The following is a 25,594-nucleotide window of genomic DNA, read 5'->3' on the forward strand; positions in this document are numbered from 1 at the left end:
GGGAGGTTCGTCAGACCTATCTGACCGCAACATCTACACCATGCTTTCTCAACTTCCTTGGAAGAACTAGTTTCTTTATCTTTATAAAGAAAAGACCCAACACAATTCTTTTACTTTAAGCAGAACCCTAATGGAAAGGCTCAGCAGTGGCAGCGAACTAGATTAGCGCAGGTTCTAGTTTTACCGTCACACAGTCAGCTTCGATGAGTGCACCAAATAATCAGCCCAGTAAGAAAGACTGGTAGTATAATTAAATAAATAATTTTATTTATGAAACTCCAGATTTTATAAATGCCAACTACATAGCAACCAAAGTCCCATAAATTCTAGCTGAGGTACAACCACCAATCAAGGCCCTTTGAAAAATCAAAGATAATATAGTGTCAGGGGAGAAGAGCTTTCTCCCAACAGAGAATTTAATAAATGACCTTCCCTGACCCTTGAAGGTTCGCATTGGGAAAACTTAAACTATCTTTTAAGGGCGACCCCAATCAACTGCTGATCAACCCATATTTAGAAAAATAAACCCCATAGTTAAAAAAATACCCAATGCCTTTCATACCCAGAATATAACAAAACTCTGACACCAGAATGAAAAACCTTTCCGTGTCTGTATCAGACCATGGATTAGTTTACCCATCAGCCTGTACATCAAGTTCATCTGAATGACACACACCATCGACACTTAGATGTAGCTAGGAACTGCATGCTAATACCCTTTCATTCCCGGTGGCCGTCTGAAGCCAATACTGTAAATAGCATAAGAAGTTCCAGTGGTGAAAGCAGCCTCTTCCTTGGTGAGGATGTAGATGTTGGAAGTCTTCAAACTATTTGGGTAGTTCAGTGAGACAAAGTAATGAACTTACAGAAACTGAGAAATGATTAAACTTAAGAATTCTGGTGGGTGGTTGAAGATTTTGTCGCTCTCTGGAGATGGTGAGAGAGGACAGGTGCAGACAGAGATTCTGTCACGTGCATCTCCGACAGTGACACCCTTCTCTGGATGTTTGGAAAAGCTTAAAAGATTTGGAATGAAGAGATTTTCACAGAACACAGAATTCCTGTTATATCCGGTGGTAGTTCTTAAAACTTTTGCTCATAAACGTGGAACATTTACAAATGGAATTATCTGAATGGTGACCCCTTGATCAATGTCTTTTTACACATGGCTTGTTCAGTAGATCTCACTGAGAACTGAGCAGTCCCCTCCCTCAGCCATCAGTGCTAATCCTGACATGAGGAATAGTTGGGGGCATTGACAGACATTGGCTATTAGCTTCTTTTGTCCTGGTAGGACTAAGATTTCATTGTCTTCTAGTAGCAAATATTAACCAAAATGGAAGAAATCAAAACAGTAATTGACTCCTTAAAAAAAGCTTATCATTCTTGATGCTTTTCCAGCAATACAGTTAAGCCCAATGTGCACACGAGTAAAAAAAAAAGAATACCCCCGCCGACTGGCTCAGTTGGAGCGTTGTCCGTATACCAAAACAGGTTGCGGGTTTGATTCCTGGTCAGGGCACATATGGGAGGCAACCAATCGATGTTTCTCTCTCTCCCCCTCCACCTTCCTCATTGTCAAAATAATTAAAATTAAAAAAAAAAAATCAGCCCTAACCGGTTTGGCTCAGGGGATAGAGCGTCGGCCTGTGGACTGGGGGGTCCCGGGTTCGGTTCCGGTCAAGGGCATGTACCTTGGTTGCAGGCACATCCCCAGTGGGGGTGTGTGCAGGAGGCAGCTGATCGATGTTTCTCTCTCATTGATGTTTCTGGCTCTCTATCCCTCTCTCTTCCTCTCTGTAAAGAAATCAATAAAATATATTTAAAAAAAAAAAAAAGGAAAAGCAATTCAATGTTACAAAAAAATATTACCTTTTAAAAAAAAATCAATAAAAACATATCCTTGGGTGAGAATTACAAAAAAAAATGCTTTTTTGCAGTGTTTATTATTTAAGACAACCTCAACTCTGTTGAAGTTGGCCTGTCAGCATCTCAAAGAATCTGTGAAAAATGGAATTTTCCTTGAATACCAAATGAGTTGGGGACACAGAGTAGAAATTTATAGTACAGATTTAAAAACGACTTGTGACTTTTCATCATGAGTGTAAAATAAAAGGACAAGAACTATTTTTATTCACAACCCAATCGGGCAGCTAAAAGGAAAGCAGTCTTTGGGTAGAGAGAGACCTGGTTTTCTGAAGAGCCCAGCTGTAAGACCTGGCTTGCCATCAGCCTCCGACACTATCACTGAAGTGCAGACTCTCTTTCTGACTCATTTCCTTACCCGCTGGGGAGACAAAAGCAACGGAAAACTTTTCCTTTTTTTAAAACTAAAAACAGAAGGAAGTGTGTTAGAAAAACGGTGGCTTCAGCTCAACCTGACCAGGTCACAGAGTCCAGCACTATCAGCCCTGATGATCCTGCTGGTCAGGCTAATTATCACGCAGTCAACTTCTCCTTCCCTTTTCCTTATTCCAGATCAGGGCCTGAAAGTGGTAGTTGTCGAGTCCCTGGAGGCGTCCCATCAATGGAAAGCATACAGCAGCAATAGGATGGTACAGACACCAATAACACCACCCAGGATGAGTGAGTCTCGCCGCTTCCTAAGGTTGATTCGCTGGATCAGGCTGTTCACAGCAGGAAAACGATCTTTGGGAAATCTTTATTAAGGTCATATTTGGAAGCCGCTTTAGTGAAAGTCACAGAAACAGAGATCAGTAGAGTCCAGAAACAGTAAGTAATGGGAAGAAAATCACACTGAGGGAGCTGCAGCCTTTAGCAAACACACAAACTGGAAATGCTCAGGGCCCAAACAAATTCAAGTCTCCCAGGACACTGCAGCACACAAATAAGAATAAAAAAGTTAACAGAGAGAGGGGGAGACAAGAAAATAATAATGACAGCTACAATGCATTAAGGCCGTGGTCGGCAAACTGCGGCTCGCGAGCCACATGCGGCTCTTTGGCCCCTTGAGTGTGGCTCTTCCACAAAATGCCACGGCCTCGGCGAGTCTATTTTGAAGAAGTGGTGTTAGAAGAAGTTTAAAAAATTTGACTCTCAAAAGAAATTTAAATCATTGTACTGTTGATATTCGGCTCTGCTGACTAATGAGTTTGCCGACCACTGCATTAAGGGATTACTGCCAGGCTTCAGGTCAAGTTGGTCAACAGAGGAACCCCACTGGGCATGGAGGCAAATGTACAGCCAGCTACCGCCCGCCCCCCCCCGCCCCCTCCCCCTCATACTCCATCCCTTTCTATTCCTTCTCTAAAGTGACTAGGAAGTTTTGCCAGAGGATTTGAAGTATGCCCTTCCTCTCCCCACAGGGTGATAAGTTCCCTTGGATTTGGGCAATTGGTGGGAACTAAGTCTAGGGTCTGCATAATCAGGCACTGTTATTAAAATTTTGTAATTTACTTTGTATCAGTAGGTAGGACATGGTAGGAAAGTGGGTTCAACTGCTCTAGTTGTTCAATTTCCAGAACATATAAAAAGAAATTTTCAATTATAGAGGCTTTATAGCAGTTAAAACTATATTTTCCTTAGTATTTTAAAATATCTTCATCCTCTAGTTTGTATGTTGTAGACCAAATTACATCCTATACTGTTTTGCATTTCTAGCAAATGCAAAAGGTGCAGGTGCATATTTTGTTAGTAGAGATCAAGGTCAGGAAAACCACCAAGGTCACCTAGGACACTAGAGAGGGGAGAGGGAACAATCCCTGCTCCATGTGAATCCTCACCACATTCTCCTATAACAAAATGACTCTCAGCAGAGACTATATTCGAATACTTAAATGTCCTACATATTGTATGATCAGGACCACGTTTTCTTCTAATCTTAAATTTCCCTGTGCATCTAGAATAGAGCTTTATATATTACAGACATTAATGTTTTATGTTGTTTTTTTAGAGAGATGAAGGGAGGGATGGAAGGAGGGGGACAGAGAGGGAGAGAGAGAGAAAGAAGGGAGGGAGAGAGGGAGGGGAAGAGCGAGGGGGGGGGAGAGAGAGAGAGAGAGGGAGAAATATTGATTGGTTTACCTCTCATATGTGCCCCAACTGGGGAAAGAACCGCAACCTAGGTATGTGCCCTGACTGGGAATCGAACCTGCGACCTTTCGGTGTATTGGACAATGCTCCAACCAACTGAACCATACCAGTAGGCCAGGGCTTAATGCATTTTAATTAAATAATGAAAAAAGAACAATATGCAGAAATAATTCTTAAAATGTAGATGGGCAGGAAGCATGAAGTAACAGGCAAAAACTTCTATAAGGTACAAATCTAATTTAGAGCAAATGCTTAATCAATCTTTCTTTGCTTGGTAAAAACAGGATCAATAATCTCCTTCGAAAAAGTATCAAAATTTTGGAATTAGGAAACCCTGTCTATAGTGGACATCTTTCTGTCCAGTTTACCTTTAAGGAACCTTCCCCTTCTCCCCTTGTATAATAATCGAATGGTTCATGTGATAGGATGGAGCTGACCTTGTCCTCTGCCACCAGGTGTACACACAACCTCAGGATTGGCCAGGAAGAACACTCCCTCCCAGGGCCAGTGACAGGTTAGAAATAGGTGGTGACTCAAGCTGGGGGAAACCACGGTCCTCTTGGGACGTTTACCACAGCGGTTAGAAAAGACACCCTTTTTCCATGGTGATTTTTTAACTGGTAGGTGACTCTTACAGTCATCTCTATCACCATGAGGTGAGAACCTACCTGAAAATGAGGGTAACACACAGGCAAATAGAGTAAGTAGGGGGAACAGAGGGAGGAAAGTCAGATTCTTGATAATAAAATCTGAGGCCCTGAATCCAGCCATGCCATAAGCCAAATTCCACCCCTGAATTTCACACATATATGAATAAATTAATTCCCTCCTCTCCCTCTTAAGTCAGCCTTAATTTGGTTTCGGTTACTCTCTCTCTCTCTGGAGTCCTGACTCACACCCATTTTATTTGTTTTATTAACACACATCCTTTTGGAATGATTGTAATTTGTGGTAATGATGAAATGAGATAATGTATAGAACAGTATTCTGTAAAATGTATAGCACTATATAAAATATGACTTTGGATGTGTGGTTTTAGAACAAAATTCACAAAAAAACTGGAAAATACCAATACACTTCAGAATGTTATTTTCCCTAGGCAACTAAGGTATCAAATTAAAAGTGACTTTGAATTATCCAAAATGAGAAGATACTAAACTTTTGAAAATTATATAGGTCCTTTCCCCCTTAGTAATTGGGGAAGGAAACTTTATTACCTGATAGGCTTGATTTCTTAGAGAGTAAATAAAATGTTTCCGAGTAGCAGGCTTAGCAGTTCCCCACTGGGCTTCTCAGAGGTATCAGTAACACTAATTTAACTTGGGAAACTGAAAAATTAAAAAGGTAGAGGTCACTACAAACAAGCAGTGAATCTACCCTAGAGTTCAGCCTGTACTAACAGTTACAGTGAAAATGTTCTCTAAGCAGTTACAACTCATCCATGCATGTCTGTCTCCTCCTTTCCCCTTCTAAGCATCTGCCACTGACTTATTCTCCAAACTGAAAAAAGAAAGAGCTTATAATTTATGTTTAGGTAAGAGTAGTGCATACTGTGGAGTTCTAAAATGGATATGAGAACTTTTGAAAACTAAAATTTTGTGAACAATTAAAAATTCACATTTATAACTTTTTCTCAATCTAATAATCATAAACCTTTGGTGTGCCATATTTTAGAAATGGTGCACTCTCTGTGCAATATGAAAAAGTGCACTGAACAATATGCATTTTCACGAAATGGGAGTGCAAGGGACATTCATATGATGTCATTAGTGATGGCCTCTGCTGCTACTGATGATGGCCACTTGCCAGGGGTGTGAGAGGAAAGCACATACAGACTTCCCCCCTATAAGACCCACAGATTTCCAAGTTTCAAAAAGGATACTGGCCAAAGTATTCATTTTGCTCTGAATTGACTTCAACATTCCTCTCTGTGAAGTCATATTTTCTTTTGTTGCCATAGCAATGCTGCAAGGGAGAAAAAAAAAAGAAGCGATTTAAATTGGCATTTAAGATTATCCTATTTGGATCTATCATACCCTTAAAAGAGAACAGAAAACTAAGGCGAACAATATCATCTTGAAAAGCACTGGGCAGGGCTCAGCCAGTGCGGCTCAGTGGTTCAGTGTTGACTTATGAACCAAGAGGTCATGGTTTGATTCCCGGTCAGAGCACATGCCTGGGTTGTGGCTCGACTCCCAGTGTGAGGCATGCTGGAGGCAGCTGATCAATGATTCTCTCTCACCATTGATGTTTCTATCTCTCCATCTCTGAAATCAATAAAAATATATTAAAAGAAAAGAAAAGCACTGGGCTGTAAAACAAGAGATCACTTCCCAAGTCACCTTCCTATTGACCGTTTTTAAATGACCACTACATCACCACTGCTGTCCTCTGGGATCTTTTTGGGCAAGGAAGTAAGCCATTTCCTGTGTTTTTCCCCCCAAAGTAACAAACAACATAAGACAGTAACAGACGAAGCACATATTACAAGAGCTTCTTAAAATGGCTATAAAAAGGACCAGTTACTACAATGTCCTTAATCAAGAAAACCTGTTGAGAGGGAATTAGGCAATTACAACCATAAAAATAGAACCAAAAGTGTAACATATCACAAAACATTCATACAACCAGACCTCAATTTATGAAAAGATTATGTTCTAAAAGTCTACTTGAGAACCAATCCAAGCAGATTTCATGACACACATGCAACATTATGCTGGATCTCTGAGCCAGGTGATAAAGGTCATTAGACAACTGAGAGAAGGAAAAAAGTCACTGTAGAGTACAGTCTCTTCCATGTGACTACTTTGTCGTCATGTAAAAAATAATCTTAGTATATTTTTGCTATCACTGCCCCAAGATCATTAACTTTCAACAGTCTTATCTCCCTGCACGGTCAGTATCCATTTTCATACGCAACACACGGGAGTGTTTTAGATACTGACATTATAAAAAGCAATAGGAAATAATATAATGCATTTGAGTAATTCTGAAAATATGTGAAACATTAATGACAACAACAACAAGCCTGCTGTTTCTGAAGAGATTCTGGGAAGATGGTGATCAGACCTCATCCCTGACCTCATCTCTGGCCCAATTACCACCCTGGGGAATAAAAGAACAAAGGCAGACGTGTGGGGGAAGGCCCATCTGAGGCCCAAAGTTCTCTTGAGCTCTCCAAGGGAAGGAAGCCGGGGGGCTACACTCTCTCGAGTGAAGGAAGAACCAGGGAACTGACGGCAGGGAAGACTAGATTTTTCCTTCAGCCTGGGCAAAGAACTAGGCTTCACTGCATTCGGAGGAGCCCAGACAGTGGGAGAACTAGGGCTGCAGTAATGGACTGAACTGCTCCAGTCCCTGCAGCTGGAAAAAGACTGTCACGTACAACCAGAGACCTATAAGCAGAGAGCTCACAGTCTTCCAGCTAATGTGATACCAGCTGCTAGGAGGAAACACTGCTGGGCCGTCTACTACCACCTGGTATGTCACTGCTTTAAGGGTCTCTAATGGCCTGATGTATTAGGGAGCTGACTGAACACATTTTTGGAAAGGCAAGACCTAGTATTCTACTGAAGGAAAATGCTAGAGAGAGTACAAATGACAAATGAATCAAAACTGAAATTTTAAGATTTGAGAAGGCAAAGAAGAAATAAAAGTATGTCAGAAGATATATAAACAGATGTCTGTTGAAGCATTATTTGGAATAGTAAAAGACAAAACAAGAAAATTTGTAAACAACACCAGAATGGTTTAGATTATGGTATAACCATATTAAGAAATAATATTTGGTTATTAAAAAGAAGAGTTTATATTATTTCTATTAACCTGGAGGGATGTTTATGATATACTAAACGATAAAAGCAAACTACAGAATGTGTACAGTATGAGTTTTGTTTTTTTTTAAAGAAACAAAATATTTTTGTGTATATTTGTATGAAAGTAAGAAAGGTATTGGACACATAACCATCAGTTAATAATACAAGTTACTTTAGGGGAAGGAATGGAGGGGCACTACTAGGAGATGAACCCTGTACATTTATAGAATTGTTTAAATGTTACAATTAGAACATTGTACTTTCATAATATGTAAATATCGAATAAAGAAAATTAGAGGAATTCCACCAGAGTGATCAAGAAATGTTAGTAACATTACCAGCACCAAATCTACTGTTATTCACCTCAGTACCACCAGGAACTTTTCTCCAGAAAAGCTCAAGAATTGAGGGGATCAGGCACATCTGAAGACAGAAGTATGGAATAGGGCTAAAAAATGGAAATTTGTACTAAGAGTTGTCAGAAACCTAAATTACCTTCCCAAACTATGTACTCAGATAACTGCCCCCAGTGTAGTAGAGACCTAACCTAGGAGAAGAGACCTAGAGACACGGACATTTTGAAGTCCCCTGTGAAACAGCCAGCTCCCTTCCTGATTACCCACTGTGAGGCCTACCACTCAACAAGCCCCCCCACCACGCACACAGAATGAGCTTCCAATCACTGGAATGGAGCCTCACTCCTAAAAGAGCCAAGAATCACCAGACATTGGAGGAGAGCTTCTAACATAAAAGGCAGAGATCTAAATAAAACAACCAGCAAACAGAAAAGTGAGTCTGAGGAAATAAGAGACAATAAAGGAAGCTCAGGAAACTTAAAATCAAATTATATTTAATGTCTTCAGAGAGATGAAGAAGATTACACACCCATGAAACATGTAAACATATAAATATATGTGTATGTGTATATCCATCCCTTAGAAAAGCTCATGTAAATTAAAAAAAAAAAAAAAAAAAAGGAAATACAGATGCATACTAAGCTCATCATGGTGAGTTTAAAAACAAATAAAAACACAGGGGAAAAGGAATGGTCCCAAAAGCTTTCAGAGAAAACAGCTTATCATATACAAAGGATTAGAAATTTTAATTGGCATTGGACTTAAAAAGCAATACTGGAAACAATGCCTTAAAAATTTCAAAATGCTCTCCAACCTAGAATTCTATACCTTAGCTAAACTATGAACCAGAATATGGGTAGAATAAAGACTTTTTTTAGATGTGGGTGTGGGAAGTCCAAAAAACTTAACCTCCTGCTCTTTCTCAAGAAGCTACTAAAGAACATGGTCCAGCATAGTGAGGGAATAAACCAAGAAGGTGGAAGACACTAAATCCAAGAAATAGGTGATCTGATAAAGATTAGTTCAGGATAATGATGAAAAGGACATCCCAGTATCAAAATAGTATAAACAGACTCAGAGAATAATCAGTCAAGATGAGAAGAGAAAGGCCCTGGCCAGGTGGCTCAGTTGGTTGAAGCATCATCCCATACACCAAAAGGTTGTAGGTTTGATCCCCAGACAGGGTGCATATGGGAGCAACCAATCTCTCTCTCTCTCTCTAAATCAGTAAAAACATATCCTCAGGTGAGGGGGAGAAACCAATATGGCGGCATAGGCAAACACCTGAACTTGCTGCCTCGCACAACCACTTCAAAACTACAACTAAAAGACAAAACGGACATCATCCAGAACCACAGGAAGGCTGGCTGAGTGGAAATTCTACAACTAGAAGGAAAGAAAAAAGCACACTGAGACTCAGAGGAGGTGCGGAAGTAAAGGCAGAGGTACGGAAGCACGCACATGTGCGCGTGCCGTATGGGCTGGTAACTGAGGATGCGGCTGTCTTTTTCAATTGGGAGGGAGACAAAAGCTCCCGACTGCTCTGAACTCCAGTTCCAGGCTAGACTCTGGGGACCCAGAATCATATGGGGGAAACTGGACTGTCTGGCATCGGGCAGAACTTGAGGGTGGCTTTCTCTCAGAGGTGCTTGCAGCAACTACCAAGGGACAATGAGACCCAGGGGCCTCTTAGGGCAGGGCTGATGGGAAGCCATTGCTGTTTGCTCCGCCCTGAGACCCCGCCCCACCCAAGCTGTGCGCAGAGGCTTTTGCATATGAATGGCCTGGCCCTTTGCAATCTAAAATTACCTAACAAACTGCAGCTGGGTCAGAGAGACCCAGAACATCCAAAAGAAGGCCCAAGGCCCCACAGAAGCTTGCATTGCTTCACAGCTGGGCCTCATCTAGGCACCTCCAAAACCCAAACAAAGAAGAGGAATCTGCAGATCTCTCCGTAGCTCCTGCTGGGTAGCCTAAGGCAGAGGCTAAATTAGCACCTCTTTGGAGATACAAGAGCCAGTGTACCCAGGGGTCAGAGTGGGACCATCCAGATTACAACTCCTCAGATCCATAAGGGACACACTCAGGGGGCAGACTCAGTGAGCACCAAAGCCCCACTGAAGCCAGTCTTGTCTCATAAGGGTGTCTGCAGCACAGAAGTTCTCCCAGCATAGACACAGCTAATCCTCACAGCCAATTGGCCTGGAGGTCAATTCCTCCCAGTGATACCAACAACAATCAAGGCTTAACTACAACAAGACTGTGCACACAGCCCACAAAGGGGTGCACCAAGAGTATCCACCTCAGGTAACTGGGGAGGCTGAGCCACTGGGTCCAATAGGACACCTAGCACACAAAGCCATTCTATCAACACAGGGAAGCAGCCAAAATGCGGAGACAAAGAAACAGGTCACAAATGACAGAAATGGAGGAAAGCAAACTACTGGATATAGAGTTCAAAACCACAGTCATAAGGTTTTTCAAGAATTTTCTAGAAACCGCTGATAAATTTAGTGAGACCCTCGAGGATATAAAAAAGGACCAACTAGAAATTAAGCATATACTGACTGAAATAAATAATATACAGAGATTCAACAGCAGACTAGAGGATCGCAAGAATCAAGTCAAAGATTTGAAATACAAAGAAGCAAAGAACACCCAACCAGAAAAGCAAAAAGCAAAAAGAATCCAAAAATATGAAGATAGTGTAAGGAGCCTCTGGGACAACTTCAAGCGTACCGACATCCAAATTATGGGGGTGCCAGAAGAAGAGAGAGAGCAAGATATTGAAAACCTATGTGAAGAAATAGTGACAGAAAACTTCCCCCACCTGGTGAAATAGACTTACAAGTCCAGGAAGCGCACAGAACCCCAAACAAAAGGAATCCAAAGAGGACCACACCAAGACACATCATAATTAAAATGCCAAGAGCAAAAGACAAAGAGAGAATATTAAAAGCAGCAAGAGAAAAACAGTTAGTTACCTTCAAGGGAGCACCCATATGATTGTCAGCTGATTTCTCAACAGAAAATATGCAGGCCAGATGGGAGTGGCAAGAAATATTCAGAGTGATGAATAGCAAGAACCTACAACCAAGATTACTCTACCCAGCAAAGCTATCATTCAGAATTGAAGGTCAGATAAAGAGCTTCACAGATAAGAAAAAGCTAAAGGAGTTCATCACCGCCAAACCAGTATTATATGAAATGCTGAAAGGTATTCTTTAAGAAGAGGAAGAAGAAAAAGGTAAAGATAAAAATTATGAACAACAAATACATATCTATCAATAAGTGAATCTAAAAATCAAGTGAATGAAAAATCTTGATGAACAGAATAAACTGGTGAATATAATAGAATCAGGGGCATAGAAAGGGAGTGGACTAACAATACTCGGAGGGAAAAGGGTGTGGGGGGTGCGGGAAGAGACTGGACAAAAATCATACACCTATGGATGAGGACAGTGCGGGGGCGGGGGGGATAAGGGCAGAGGGTGGGGTGGGAACTGGGTGGAGGGGAGCTATGGGGGGGAAAAAGAGGAACAACTGTAACAATCTGAACAATGAAGATTTATTAAAAACAAACAAAAAAAATATCCTCAGGTGAGGATTAAAAAAGAATTAGAGCATACAGAAGCAGGCAATTATAACATAGAATTTTAGATCCAAAAAAACAAAAAAAGAGCACAAAAAGAGTCAAACTAACAATGTCATTTGTGTCATTATTTCTTATCCATAATTTTTCAGTTTAAAAGTGCTCTATGACAGCATATGGTACATTTAAATGTGGTTGTTTTAAAATAAATTTACTTTACAAAGTATTTAAAAATTGATATTATGATCTTGTATAAAGTAACAGAATTCAAAATTGGGCTGAGTAACAGAATTCAAAATCTGACAACAATCTTTGAATCATGTATGTCTCTGTTTTTCAAACTGGGACTATCACCAACTCCTGTGCACTTCGACTCAGAAGTAGATAGAGAAGATTAAAAAATAATTTCTGCAAAGTACTTTGTATTCCTTGGAGAATGGATATTATCAACATACATTATGTTATTGTCTTGTTGAATATGCATGATTTCCAGTACCACACAAAGTATATCTAGACACACTTTCCCATCTCATATCATCATTTGGAGTCAAGCTGAGTGGAATCTAGGCTGTTGTTATTTCAAGGGTCAAATAGTAAGAGGCAAAACATAAGCTCCAAATAATATATAATGCTTTTAAAATGATAAATCATTGATGTGCTTACTGGAACTTCAACTTTCTTACCTGTTTTATGAACTACTCAGACACTAGAGAATAAAGAGTAAGGCTAAAAAAATAGTATAATCAGAAAAATCAACCTAGGTAAAAGAGCCTGGACATCACATGTCTCTTACAAGGGAAAGATACAACAAGAAAATACATGATAATCTAATTAAATTCACATCTTTAAGGAGGATGAATTAACTTTAACTCTAGTTACAAGGTTAACCAGATCGGTTCATTTGTGTGCAAACAAAAAAACCACAATAAAGTAAAACAAAGAAGTATTCCTACCTTATTGTCTCTTCTATCAGACGATCTGAGCTGCAATAAAAAATTCAAATTCTAGAATTATTAAAAGCACATTTAAAACTTCTATTTAATTTTTCTACATTTTCTAGGTATGTTAACTTGCATCTGAAGAATATTCTGGACTCTAAAATAAATTTATCCATATATATATATAATTTTCATCTTACTTTTATTTGTTGGCTTAAATCTATTTCTTCCACAGAGAAACTTGAAATCAAACAGTTTTAATGTGAGCACAAATAAATGAAACATCTTTAATTTAGATAGATCAAAGTTGTCACTACTGTCTATTCTAAGCTTAAGAATTACAACCAACTTGTTGAGACAGGATAGGTAAATACAGTTCTGATGCCTATAAGTAGTAATTATTTACACTTTAAAGTTCCTTCCTTTCTTGGGAAACTAAACCAAATCTCAGCTTATCATACTTTAGAATCTGAATAAAGAAACAAAGTGCTCCTTCAATCTGTAAATGTTCGTCTTTATGAATCACACACTGCAAAGAAAGAAACTTCCCCAAAAAGCCATTTTAGGGAGAAATTTATAGGTAGCTAAATTTGGTAAAGGGGCAGCTTTACAACAGAAAGTAGAAAAATAACTCCCAGATATCTGTATCCATTTGGCATAATGCATGATACACAGTAGGCAAGCAAATAAATACTTGCATATTTTTTCCAAATACTTCTTTCCAAAAGAATTTCTAAACAAAATAGAACAAAAACAAACCCAGAGATATGGACAACAGATTGGTGGTTACCAGAGGAGAAGGGGTGGGGTGAGGTGAAATGGCTACAGGGGGCCAAATATATGGAGATGTCTGGAAACCAGATTTTGGTGGTGAGCAAGCTATAGTATATACAGATATTAAATTACAATGTAACCCAGTCCTAGCCAGTCTGGCTCAATGGATTGAGTGTTGGCCTGTGGACTGAAGGGTCTTGGGTTCGATTCCAGGTCAAGGGCACATGCCCAGGTTGCAGGCTCAATCCCCAGTAGAGGGCGTGCAGGAGACAGCCGATCAATGATTCTGTCTCATCATTGATGTTTCTCTCCCTCTCCCTCTCCCTTCCTCTCTGAAATCAATAAAAATATATTTTTAAAAATAATGTAACCCTGAAAGTTATATAACTGTCACCTCAAAAATCAATAAATTCTATATTCATTCCATAAACCAAAAGGTTGAAGTTTCATTAGAAAATTCTGGACCAGGAAATCTAATTTACTGCATGAATCAGGGAACAAAGATGAACTTCAAAAAAATGTCATAAATATCTTATATAAATCCTATGATTAAAAATTACAAAGATGGTGGAAGGATTAAAGCCCGACTGTGGCTTTTGAATGCTGGCTCTATCACTTACTAGCTATCTGATATCAGGCAAGTTACTATGTGCCTCAGTTTTCTCACCTGTAAAATGGGAATGATAAAAAGATCTATCTGTTAAGAGGATTAAATAAAAACTATATATATACACACACACACACACACACACACACACACACACACACACATTTAGTGATTAGAACAGTATCTGGTGCATAGTAAGCACTAAGTACTTTTTGCTATTATTACAGTAGTTTCTCAATAACTACAGACTAACTTTAAATCTAAGCATACGGTTGATATAAATTTTCACATAAACCCACTGTTCTGGTGGAATCTATTAATTATAAAGTATGCATTTATTTTATTAAGAAATGCATATGGACGTGCCCCTGAAGGATACTGTGTCAGACATAGGTTACAAAGATAAGACACTAACCTGCAGAAGTCTTACAATGGAGATGGACAACACATACGCCTTTCCCTTCCCTCTCATCTAGTAACCTCCAGATCATTGGAGGGTCTCTTCATTCCAAATTTTATCATCATTCTAGATTATTTAAATAACCACAGAGAACAGAATCTCCATATCCTAAACTCATAGTTCCTTGATCTCTTTTACACCAATGAAGGAACACGATTGCTCCTATTAATTTCTTTCCTCAGATTTAGTAACTTCTCTCCTTTCCCACAATTATTTAATTTTTATCTTAATAACCAGGTAAAGGGCTCCTCAAAAAGTTCTTAAGACAAATAAAATTAGCTTGGTAATCATGATTTCCAAATTTGAAAACAGAATCAGCAATAAATAAAAAGAATTCAGTACCATCACTAGGTTTTATCCCAAGGATAAAAGGCCGGTTCAATATTTAAGATCAATCAATGTAATCTACCTATTAACAGGCTAAAAAGCATTTGACAAAATCCAACACCCATTCATGAAAAAAATTCTCAAAAAATGGGAAGGGGTACATCCTCAGCGTGAGAGAGAGCACCCACAAAAACATACAGCTAGCATTATAATTAACAGTAAAAGACTGAACATTTTCCCCCTAAGGAAGGGCAAGGAAGCACATTCTCACCACTTTTATTCAACACTATACTGGCAGTTCTAGCCAATGCAATAAAGCAAGAAAAGGAAATAAAAGGCATACAGATTGGAAAGGAAGAAATAAAACAGATGACTAGACTGCCTATATAGAAAATCCTGGGGGGGGGGGGGGGTCAACTGGGGAAAAATGAGACTTATGTAAAACTTTAGACAATAAAAACAAACAAAAATAAACAAACAAAAAACCCAGATCTAAATAGACAAACTGTGCTCAAATCTTGTTGGTGTTATACACAAAACCTCGAAGGGAGGTAAGAACAATTATGTATTTTTAAAATATGAGTTTGTTCAAAGTGTCATCTTTGGGATTTTAATAAAACAGAATTACCCATTAAAAAAAAAAAAAGAAAATCCAAAATCTATATAAAATCTCCTACAACTAAAGAGTGAGTTCAGCAAGGTCACAGGATACAAACAAACATGTAAATTTCTATATATAGATAGTCCTTGACTTATGATGGTTTGACTTATGACTTTTCATCTTTTTTTTTTTTTTAATCCTCACCTGAGGATATTTTCCCATTGATTTTTAGGGAGTGTGGAAGAGAGAGGGAAAGACAGAGAGAAATATTGATGTGAGAGAAACCCATAAATTGGTTGCCTCCTGCACGAGCCCCAACCAGGGCCCGGGCCAGGGAGGAGCCTGCAACAGAGTACGTGCTCTTGACTGGAATCGAACCCGGGACCCTTCGGTCCACAGGCCCACACTGTTTCCACTAAGCCAAACCCAGTTAGGGAGATTTTTCATCTTTACAATGGTGAGAAAGTGATATGCGTTCAAAAGAAACCAGCTAGGCTAAGCTATGATGTTCAGTAGGTTAGATGTATTAAATGCATTTTCAACTTATGATGGGTTTATTGGGACATAATCCCATTGTAAGTCACGAAGCATCTATACTAGCAATAAACATGTAGACACTAAACTTAAAATACAATACCATTTAATTGTTCAAAAAGGAAATACTTAGGTGTAAATCTAACAAAACCCATAGAGAACTTGTATGCTGAAAACAACAAAATGCTGATGAAATCAAAGAATACCTAAGTAAATGAAGAGACATACTATGTTCACAGATTGGAAGATTCAACATAGTAAAGATGTCAATTCTCCCAAAATGGATATATAGGCTTAAGACAATTAGTTAGAAAATAAACTCATTATATTTTGTTTTCAAAGACAATGTTCCTGAAAAAGTGAAGCTGAAATGGCCACTAAGGAATAACTTACTGTGCTACATAGAAAGAAAATTCTTTGATGTCGTTAGTGGTTCACAGATATAACCCTTGCTTTATGTAATGAGTGTGTTTCTTAAAAGGTATGCTTTCTAAAATGACCATTTTAGATCATATTTTAAATATAATAAGACTACTTTACTTACATGAATCAAATTAAAAATCTTACAAAGCAAATATACGTTCCTCCATTTATTTTTTTTGTATAAAAGTAGATTTTCATTAATGTTATCTTTTTAAAAATCCATTATTTATTTTTATTTTATTGATTTGAGAGAGAGAGAGAGATGAGAAACATCAATCAGTTGCCTCCACATGCACCCAGATCGGAGATCAAACCAGCAACATGGGTATCTGCCCTGACTTAGAATTGAACCCACCACCTCTTAATGTATGGGATCATGCTCCAATCAACTTAGTTTATATAAGTAGCATGGACAGAGGAAGGCCAGTGATATTGATGTATTAAACATTCTCAGATTGCCCAAAGTCTCCACGTTCTTTCGTACTTATTTGGCTAAGAGCCCAACTAAGTAAACACCATTCATTAAAAGCATTCTGGATATTGTGGATACAATTCAACAGCAGAGGAGCTGCATAAAAATGGCATAATCAAGTAAAAATTGAATTTAAAATTGCTTTCCTTTGGGGCATAAAATATATAATCAAGTGAAATTACCCTTCTTAAACAAGTACTCCATAACAGCCCAGAGGCATTCCATAAAGTCATCTAGAGTCTGCAATTAAGCAACAAATTTGTTTCTTTCCAGACCAATTTAAACTAGCTAAAAACCATGAACTAAATTTCATCATCAATTATGATACCGAGCCACATTTAAATAATTCTTTAAAAAAATAATTCATTTTCCTAATATACACTGCAAATAGCACACATTTCAAGAACAAAATGGGATTTCAAGCCTTTATTTTAAAGTAATTTAAACCAACAAAATGTTAGAACTTGGCAAAATCACTTAGATAGTACCCAATTGGAATCTTTTTTTTAAACTTAAGAGTAGGTGGATAAATAAATAACAAGTAAATGTGTAAGCAAGTAAATGAGAAAACAAGCAAGCAAGTACATAATAAAAATTTTAAATTGGTCCCTTTGTAAATTGCAATTGATGAGGTTATAATCAAACAATCAGATCATTTACAACAAGCATTATGGTGATGCAGTCTTTCACTTACAGTTAACCAGAGAGACCCATAAAGTCGTTAACTGAATACAATTAAACTGCAGTAGAATACAAAAATTTGTTTTAGTGCTAACACATTTTTATTTTACAGACATTTGGAAAATACAGAAAAACAAAGATGAAAGTAGAAACCTAGCACCATTTGCTAAAAAGACTATCTTTTTCCAATCAATTGCCTTTGCTTCTCTGTCAAAGATCAGCTGACTTTGTGTGGGTCCATTTCTGGGCTCTCTCTCTGTTCATTGATCTATTTGTGTCTTTTTTCAACAATGCCACACTGTCTTGATTACATACAACGTATATGCAACAGGAAACCAAGTCTAAGTAGGGAAGAAGTTTTTGTCCCCCCGCCCCCCGGAAAAGTTTTTTAACCAAACGTTTTGGTGCAAATACATTTTTTTAATGTCAACAAATTTGTTCAACTATAGCAGAAGCAGAAAGCTTACGAAAGAATACGGAGAATCAGTTGCCATTTGTTGTTCTTTAGATAAATGATAAAGAAATGATTAAAATCCTTAAAAACTACCTGAATCATAAAGAATCTATGAAACATTAAGTAAAAATTCTCTAACTTGTTTCTGAAACTTCTAAAAAAATAACTTGTATATCAATAGAAGCTAATCTGCTTACAGAAATAAAAATGGAACTATATTTTTCATTATATGTATGTTTCTTTCACATACTTGTAACTCAGAAAACAATTTTTTAATTAATCTTAGACATCAATAATATTATCAATCATGACATTCATGAAACTATAAAGAATAACATGACTAATTACTCTTATATCCTAGAACCTAAGTTTCAGTCCAGGTTCAAGAACTTGGCTGCATGAACTTACCTCAAGAGATAATGTAAACAAAAGTATCTTGTAAACTGTATAAGCCTACAGATATATGGTTGACATAGATTAAAGCACTTTTATATCTCATAGTGTCTCACTTGCTCTGCAATCCTCTTTCCCGATTCTCAAAATAAACTGCTTATATTTCAAAGTCCAGCTCAAAAGTCACATCCTTTGTCAAACCTTCCCCATCCCATCTGCACACCTAGGCAGAACTAATTCCTCTTTATAGTATTATGTTTTCATGGCTCTTTGCTCTTCATCAACTCATTCAAGAACATAACAAGCATTTAAGATATGTCAGACATTGTAATATGTGCTGGAGGAAAATTTAGCAAAATTTAAGTTTTTACATTATCTCATTTAATGCTTTTTATATATTTCACAGGATATCATAATTATGTTTATTATTTCCCTAACCAGAATGAATTCCCATGGGTTAGAGACTGAGTCTGATTCATCTTTGATTCCCTAGAGTCTAGTACAATACCTAGCACAAAGGAGACACTCAAATACTTAATAAATGAATCAATATATGAGACACTTGTTGGAATAATAAAATAGCAATCAGAGTTAACACTGAAATAATCCTTATAAATTTCCATAGGATATATACAGTAGTGCCTACTTACTCATGGTTTCACCTTCTGCAGTTTTAGTTACCCATGGTCTGAAAATATTACATGGAAAATTCCAGAAATACACAATTCATAAGTTGCATGCTGTCTGAGTAGCATGATGAAATCTTGCATCGTTCCACTCTGTCCCACCTGGGATGTGAATTATCCCTTTGTCCAGTGTATCCACCCTGTATAAGCTACCCACCTGTTAGTCTCTCAGTAGCCCTTTCGGTTATCAGATCGACTGTCAAGGAACCCTTATTTTACTTAATAATGGCCCCAAAGTTCAATAGTAGTAATCCTGGCAATTTGGATATGCCAAAGAGAAGGTGTGAAGTGCTTTAAGAGGAAATGCAAAAGTTCTCAACTTAATAAGGAAAGAAAATAATTGTATGCTGAAGTTGCTAATATCTATGGTAAGAATAAATCTTCTGTTTGTAAAATTGTGGAGAAGGAAAAAAGAAATTCATGCTGGTTTTGCTGTTGCACTTCAAACTGAAAAAATTACAGCCACATGGTAAGTGTTTCGTTAAGATGAAAAGGGCACTAAATTCATGGGTGGAAGATATGAACAGAAAAGTTGTTCCAATTGATGGCAATGTGTTGTACCAGAAACCATTGAGCCTATACAAAGATTTCAGCAAGGCATCCCTAAAATGAGTGACCACACATAACTATATATACATTGATTTTAGAGAGGAAGGGAGGGGGAGAGAGGCTGAAACATCAATGATGAGAATGACTGATCAGCTGCCTCCTGCACACCCCACACTGAGAACTGAGCCCACAACCCAGGTATGGGCCCTGACCGGGAATTGAACCATAATCTCCTGGTTCATAGTCAATGCTCGGCCACTGAGCCACACATCAACCGGGCGACAACACATAACTTTTATTATAGTACTAGAGGTCCAATGCACGAAATTCATGCAAGAGTAGGCCTTCCTTCCCCCAGCTGCTGGCACCGGCTTCCCTCTGGCCACCGGTAGGCACCTGGGACCTGGGCTTCCCTCGCAGCCCCGGCTTCATCGGGAAGGACGTTCAGTCTGATTAGCATATTACGCTTTTATTATTACAGATATTGTTATAACTGTTCTATTTTATTATTGTTGTTAATCTCTCACTGTGCCTAATTTAGAAATTAAACCTGATTATAGGTATGTATGTATAGAAAAAAACATAGTATATATAAAGTTCGGTTCTATCCAAGGGGGTCTTGGAACACGTCCGTCATGGATAATACATCCGGGGAGAGAAAATTCCTCACTATAGCAGAGCACCTGCAACTCAATTTTTACTGTTTAAGAAAGCCATGGACCAACTGAAGATGAATTTAATTTCACTACAGGTCCAAGTGAAGGAAAATGAGTTCTGTAGAAAAGCTCCTATGTCATTCCTACTTTGTAAAATTAGACATTATCTAGTGAACATAAAAATAAGCAAAGTATGTTCAGAATAATATTAATTTTGCCATTTATTTCAAAAGGCAGACAACTGCATCACGTGAGACAAAGGGAGCTTTGATATGTAATTTTAAAATACTCCACAAATGGAATGATAGACATATAGTGAAATAATCAAATGCTACCAGTTCTTATAGGCTAAAAATTCAATTCTCTATTACACAAATGAACCCTGACATACATAAGGGATCTATCTGAAGATCTTTGCATATTCCCAAGTTTATGGTTACAACTACTATTACATATAGTTTCTTCCATTAACTTTCCATTTTTCTACTTAAGAGCACTGCTTTCTTAGGATCACCTCACTATCATTACCTTTATTTCTGTTTTCTCCTTGGGGTAATGTTTCACAAAGAAACAAAGTATATGTATGCATGTGTATAAACCACTTTATGGTAGTTACCAAGTAAATAACAACAAGCAGCAAATAACAACAAGCAGCAAATATAAAGTCAGAAGTGAGGCTGAAGTAGAAGCGTTGTTGTCCAGATAGGTTAGATGTACTCATTAGCCAACTGACTTCCCCAATGCTAGCTTCACAACACATAGCATTCAAGTTTGTATCTTAACAAAACTATACACCATGAACCCTTAGGGTTTGTTAATAGTTAAGAAAGCTAAAGTCCAATCTTGAAATGCTGAGAGTCTACTATGTTATCCCATTCACAGATGTTATAATACAACCAGTGTTTAATTGAATCATATGATATTAAATAATATACAAGGTGGGGGCAAAAGTAGGCTTATAATTGTTCATATGGAAAATCCTATATAATAAAAGCCTAATATGCTAAGTGTCCAGTCGTCCGGTCGTTCATTCAACCAAAGTATAATATGCTAATGATATGCTAAGGATATTATAATTTAAAAATTTTGCCACAATGAAAAGTCCAGGCTGAGATGGATTCACTGATAATTCTATCAAATATTTAAGGAAGAAATAATACCAAACATGCACAAACTCCTTCAGCAAATAGAATCATTTTGATGAGGCCACTATTTCCCTCACACTAAAACCAGACAAAGACATCTCAAGAAAACTAAAGATATTCTTCACAAGCATAAAGTAAAAACCTTTAATAAAATAAACCCAGCAATATATAAAAAGGACAATAAATATATACAAATAAAGTGGGATTTGTTCTAGAAATCAAGATTTAGTATTTGAAAATAATCAACATAATTCACCACATTGCAGCAATAAAGGAAAACAAACAATGATGAACTTAGTAGATTCAAAAAAAAGATATGAACATTTAGCAAGGAAAAGCCTAGACGCAATGACACCTCAATAGCAATAAGCACATCTAGCACTCATATCTTAGCTTCTGAACCACTCTCCAATAGAAATGACCAAGGTCACTTGGAGAAGCGGTTGATTCTAGAGTCCAGGAAGGGAAAACACATGACAAACCATGAAGATGTTGTGGTGCCAAAGAGTAAAAGAAATGCTCAAAACAGGACAGGGCGTGTCAATGACAAAAGCTAACCCAAAGTAACTCCCCATGGCCAAAGGTGGAACAATCTGACAATAAAATAACAACAGTGCTGGATTATAACCAACAGGATAAGTATCCATGAGCCCACATTGATAAGAAATTAAGTAAAAGAAATAAAGGAGAAAGAACAGTGCTTCTTCATAGAATTATAATTAATAAATGTACAAGGACTGATGGAAATAGAAAATCACTAGTAGGCAAACACCACAGTAATAACTGAGGAAGAAGCAAGATTCACTAATAGATGCTATTAGTGGGAAAAGTTTGAGAGCCCTAGCTGGTTTGCCTCAGTGGCTAGAGCGTTGGCCTGCAGACTGAAGAGTCCCAGGTTCGATTCCAGTCAAGGGCACATGCCTGGGTTGCGGGCTCAATCCCCAGTAGGGGGCATGCAGGAGGCAGCCGATCAATGATTCTCTCTCATCATTTATGTTTCTCTCTCTCTCTTCCTCTCCCTTCCTCTCTGAAATCAATCAAAAAATAAAGTTTGAGGAGAAACAGAATATTTACACAGTCTCAAAGCATCTTCCCCAATATTAATTAATTAATTAATTGGAAATAACAGTAATTTTACAGTGAAGAAACCTGGAAGATAATACCTTAACTAACAATCTAGGCTAACATTATCAATACATGTAATGCAAAAATTCTCTTTATGGTGATCTTTATCAAATACAAATGAATGACCAAAGCTATGAAGAACTATAAACTACACATACTACAGGAAAGACTGCCCCCTTGTGCCAAACAATATTAAACAGATTAAGGAAGAACACTAAAAACTATCTGACACTAGAAGCACCCAGACTTCTAAAAAGGTCTTTCCATGTTCTGATTTCAACAGTTTATATTTACAGCTATAATCTTTAAACAAAAAATAAATTGGACAGTACATATTAAGCTCATGTGAGCATGTCTTTCAGCAGCAAATATCAACATAATTCATAACATTTAACTATTATGAATACTAGCTGCTCAAGTGCTTAGAGGCTGAATTCACAGAGATAAGTAATTTCCTGATCCTAAGTTCTATAACAATATACAGAGAAAATAAAGAAATCAGTACATATCAGAGAAAAAAATAAATGAAGCAGGGACAGAGCATGGTGACTTGCATTAAGATGTGTGTGTGTGTGTGTGTGTGCGTGTGTGTGCGCGCGCGCGCAGTTTATCCAGGTTTTTAGGCATTTTCTTTTGAATTCTTAGAAAATAAGATATTTTCTTTGGATTTGATGGATGACTAATTGCCCATTATAATGCTTCTTGACATAGGTAAGTGGTATCAGGCCATTCAAACGTAAGTCATCAGTATTATTACCATTATTATTACTAATAATTATAGAAATGGACAAAATTATTAGAGCAATAGACTTGTTAAAGAAAAAATAGGCAATAAAGCACATATTTCTGGTAATAATTGATATGAATATAGATGTTTTTATATTGACAGCATATCTTTTCTAATTATTGTAGGAACAGTACAATTCCATTTCTACTCAGCAGGGTCAAATAGAAGAATTAAATGAATTAACATGGATAAAAGCACTTATTATAATAAACACCATAAAAGTTCTTTATGTAAGCAAATGAATTACTAAGTATGGGAAACTACAATAGTATATGCATACATTCAGTAATACCTACTTTCGAAGGTGCTCATGTTCTTTCAAAAATAGTTCAGTTCTTCTGTTGTTTACTCCAGACCCACTTTTATATGACCTAGAACAAAATAGAGAAAATTATAGAACATTTTTTGGCAGATTTAAGAACATTTTGGCAGATATTGCAAGAAAAAAAAGATTAATGTGACTTAACTCTAATAATACCCAAAGTGGACAAATTGAGCCTCTACATAGTTTTAAATTAACAATTAAAATGCATATTCCTTTTCATCTTCTAAAAATGAAATTTATTATAAATAAATATGAATGACTCTCTAATTTACGCTTAAGAGTTTATTATTTTTCACCAAAATAATCTAATATTCTTAAACAAAAATCTTACTTTCCTTTCTTTGTCTATTATCTCCTATATTTTTATTTTCTCCAAGTGTAAAGAAAATTTGGACTAATTATTACACAGCACATGGGATGGAAGAGCTACTGAAATGGAATGTTTCCTTCACAATGGTACATGTAGTCCATTAACTGAAGCCTAACTAAACTGAAGCTAATGATCTGCCAATTTTGGCATACTTAAGGATTTTTATCTTGGTCTTAAGCACATTAAAATTAATAAGAAAATGCCTTTTGTCACTACTATCAACACTCCTCTGTGTCTGTTCTTTACTCACAATAAGTATTAAGAACAAAAATAAAAACTTCAAGTAACTGCACATATACTGCAGTAAGACAAAAGAGGGTCGTGCTGCTAAAACTCATCTACTGGCCGAGAGGCAGTTAATGTGCAAAGCACAGCAGGAAAGAGACCACCAGGAAAAGCACAATGGTAAAACTGAATACACTGGACTTTAAAGACTCATGGTTTGGATTTAAATCTATATAGCCAGTTAGCGACCTTAGACAAGTCTCCTAATAACTCGTTTTATAAAAGAGAATAATTGCTATAAATACCAAAAGATTGTATGAAACCCAAAAAATGGTAATTGCCAAAAACTTGAAAATGTCATTTATTACTACTATATCTCATCTCACTAACTGTATTCTGCCTCGTATTATATTAATTTGAGTAAGTGCCTAACTACCTCCTAACACACAGAGGGCCAGGTTGGTCTTTTCATTTCTACCTTTTACTGTGACTGGCATAGTGTCTTACCCATGGATGGCAATCAGGATATAGTTTAGATGAATAGATGAACATGTTTCTTTTATGATCATCTCTCAGGAAACAAATTATTAAAATGGGCTGTATTCTAGTCATTTCCACAAACTATGAGGAAGCTAAATGCCTATATATTAAAGGCTGTTCCCTACACTTGTCCAAAATGCATTCCTTAAGAGGTATATGTAAACAGACTGTTCAGAAATTAAAAGATTTACATGTTCCTAAGAACTAAAAATATTACAAGGTTCCTAATTATGGCAAGAATGTTTACTTTTTTTACACTCCTATATGTTACACAAAGTATATGTCTAAAAATAAAAAACATAGGTAAAACAGAGACAAACAGTAAATTATTTTTCCAAGACAATTTCTGGAGGTAGAAACATAACTTTGATGTCTGAATAATCGCGGGTTAGAGTTTTGAACAAAGTTTTGAATGCAATGAATACTAAATTATTTCTGCTGCAAAACTATCTTACTCTTACAACAAAATAAAGAATCTTGAGGAAAATGTTTCTCAGAGTACACATGATTACATCATCTTATGATTGGTAATGTATACCACAGTTTATGAATCATAAGTAACATACTTATGAAATATAAGTATCATAAACTTATCACAAGTGAGATAATGATAGGCATCAAGAGTGTGAAGTCTTCAGCTTTAGATGCTCAATAGATTCAGCCTTGTTGGCTGTGTTGAGTTGTGAAAAAAAAAACAAAACTATCA

At 37.1% G+C, this 25,594-nt stretch overlaps 1 protein-coding gene across 3 annotated transcripts in view; it reads right to left on the minus strand.

The window, feature by feature from the left end:
• Positions 1 to 245: 245 nt before the first annotated feature.
• GOSR1 (golgi SNAP receptor complex member 1) overlaps positions 246 to 25,594 on the minus strand; it is a 37,177-nt gene continuing 11,828 nt past the window's right edge. For all 3 annotated transcript variants that reach the window (XM_008147858.3, XM_008147857.3, XM_054709387.1), the window contains exons 6-9: positions 23,725 to 23,799; positions 12,770 to 12,799; positions 5,936 to 6,018; positions 246 to 2,649 (exon numbers count right to left, since the gene is read on the minus strand). In XM_008147858.3, the coding sequence (XP_008146080.1) occupies positions 2,525 to 2,649; positions 5,936 to 6,018; positions 12,770 to 12,799; positions 23,725 to 23,799 (313 nt within the window). In that variant the 3' untranslated portion in view covers positions 246 to 2,524. The remainder of the gene's footprint in view (positions 2,650 to 5,935; positions 6,019 to 12,769; positions 12,800 to 23,724; positions 23,800 to 25,594) is intronic.

This window comes from Eptesicus fuscus, chromosome 20, assembly GCF_027574615.1.
Source record: "Eptesicus fuscus isolate TK198812 chromosome 20, DD_ASM_mEF_20220401, whole genome shotgun sequence".
NCBI lineage: Eukaryota > Metazoa > Chordata > Mammalia > Chiroptera > Vespertilionidae > Eptesicus > Eptesicus fuscus.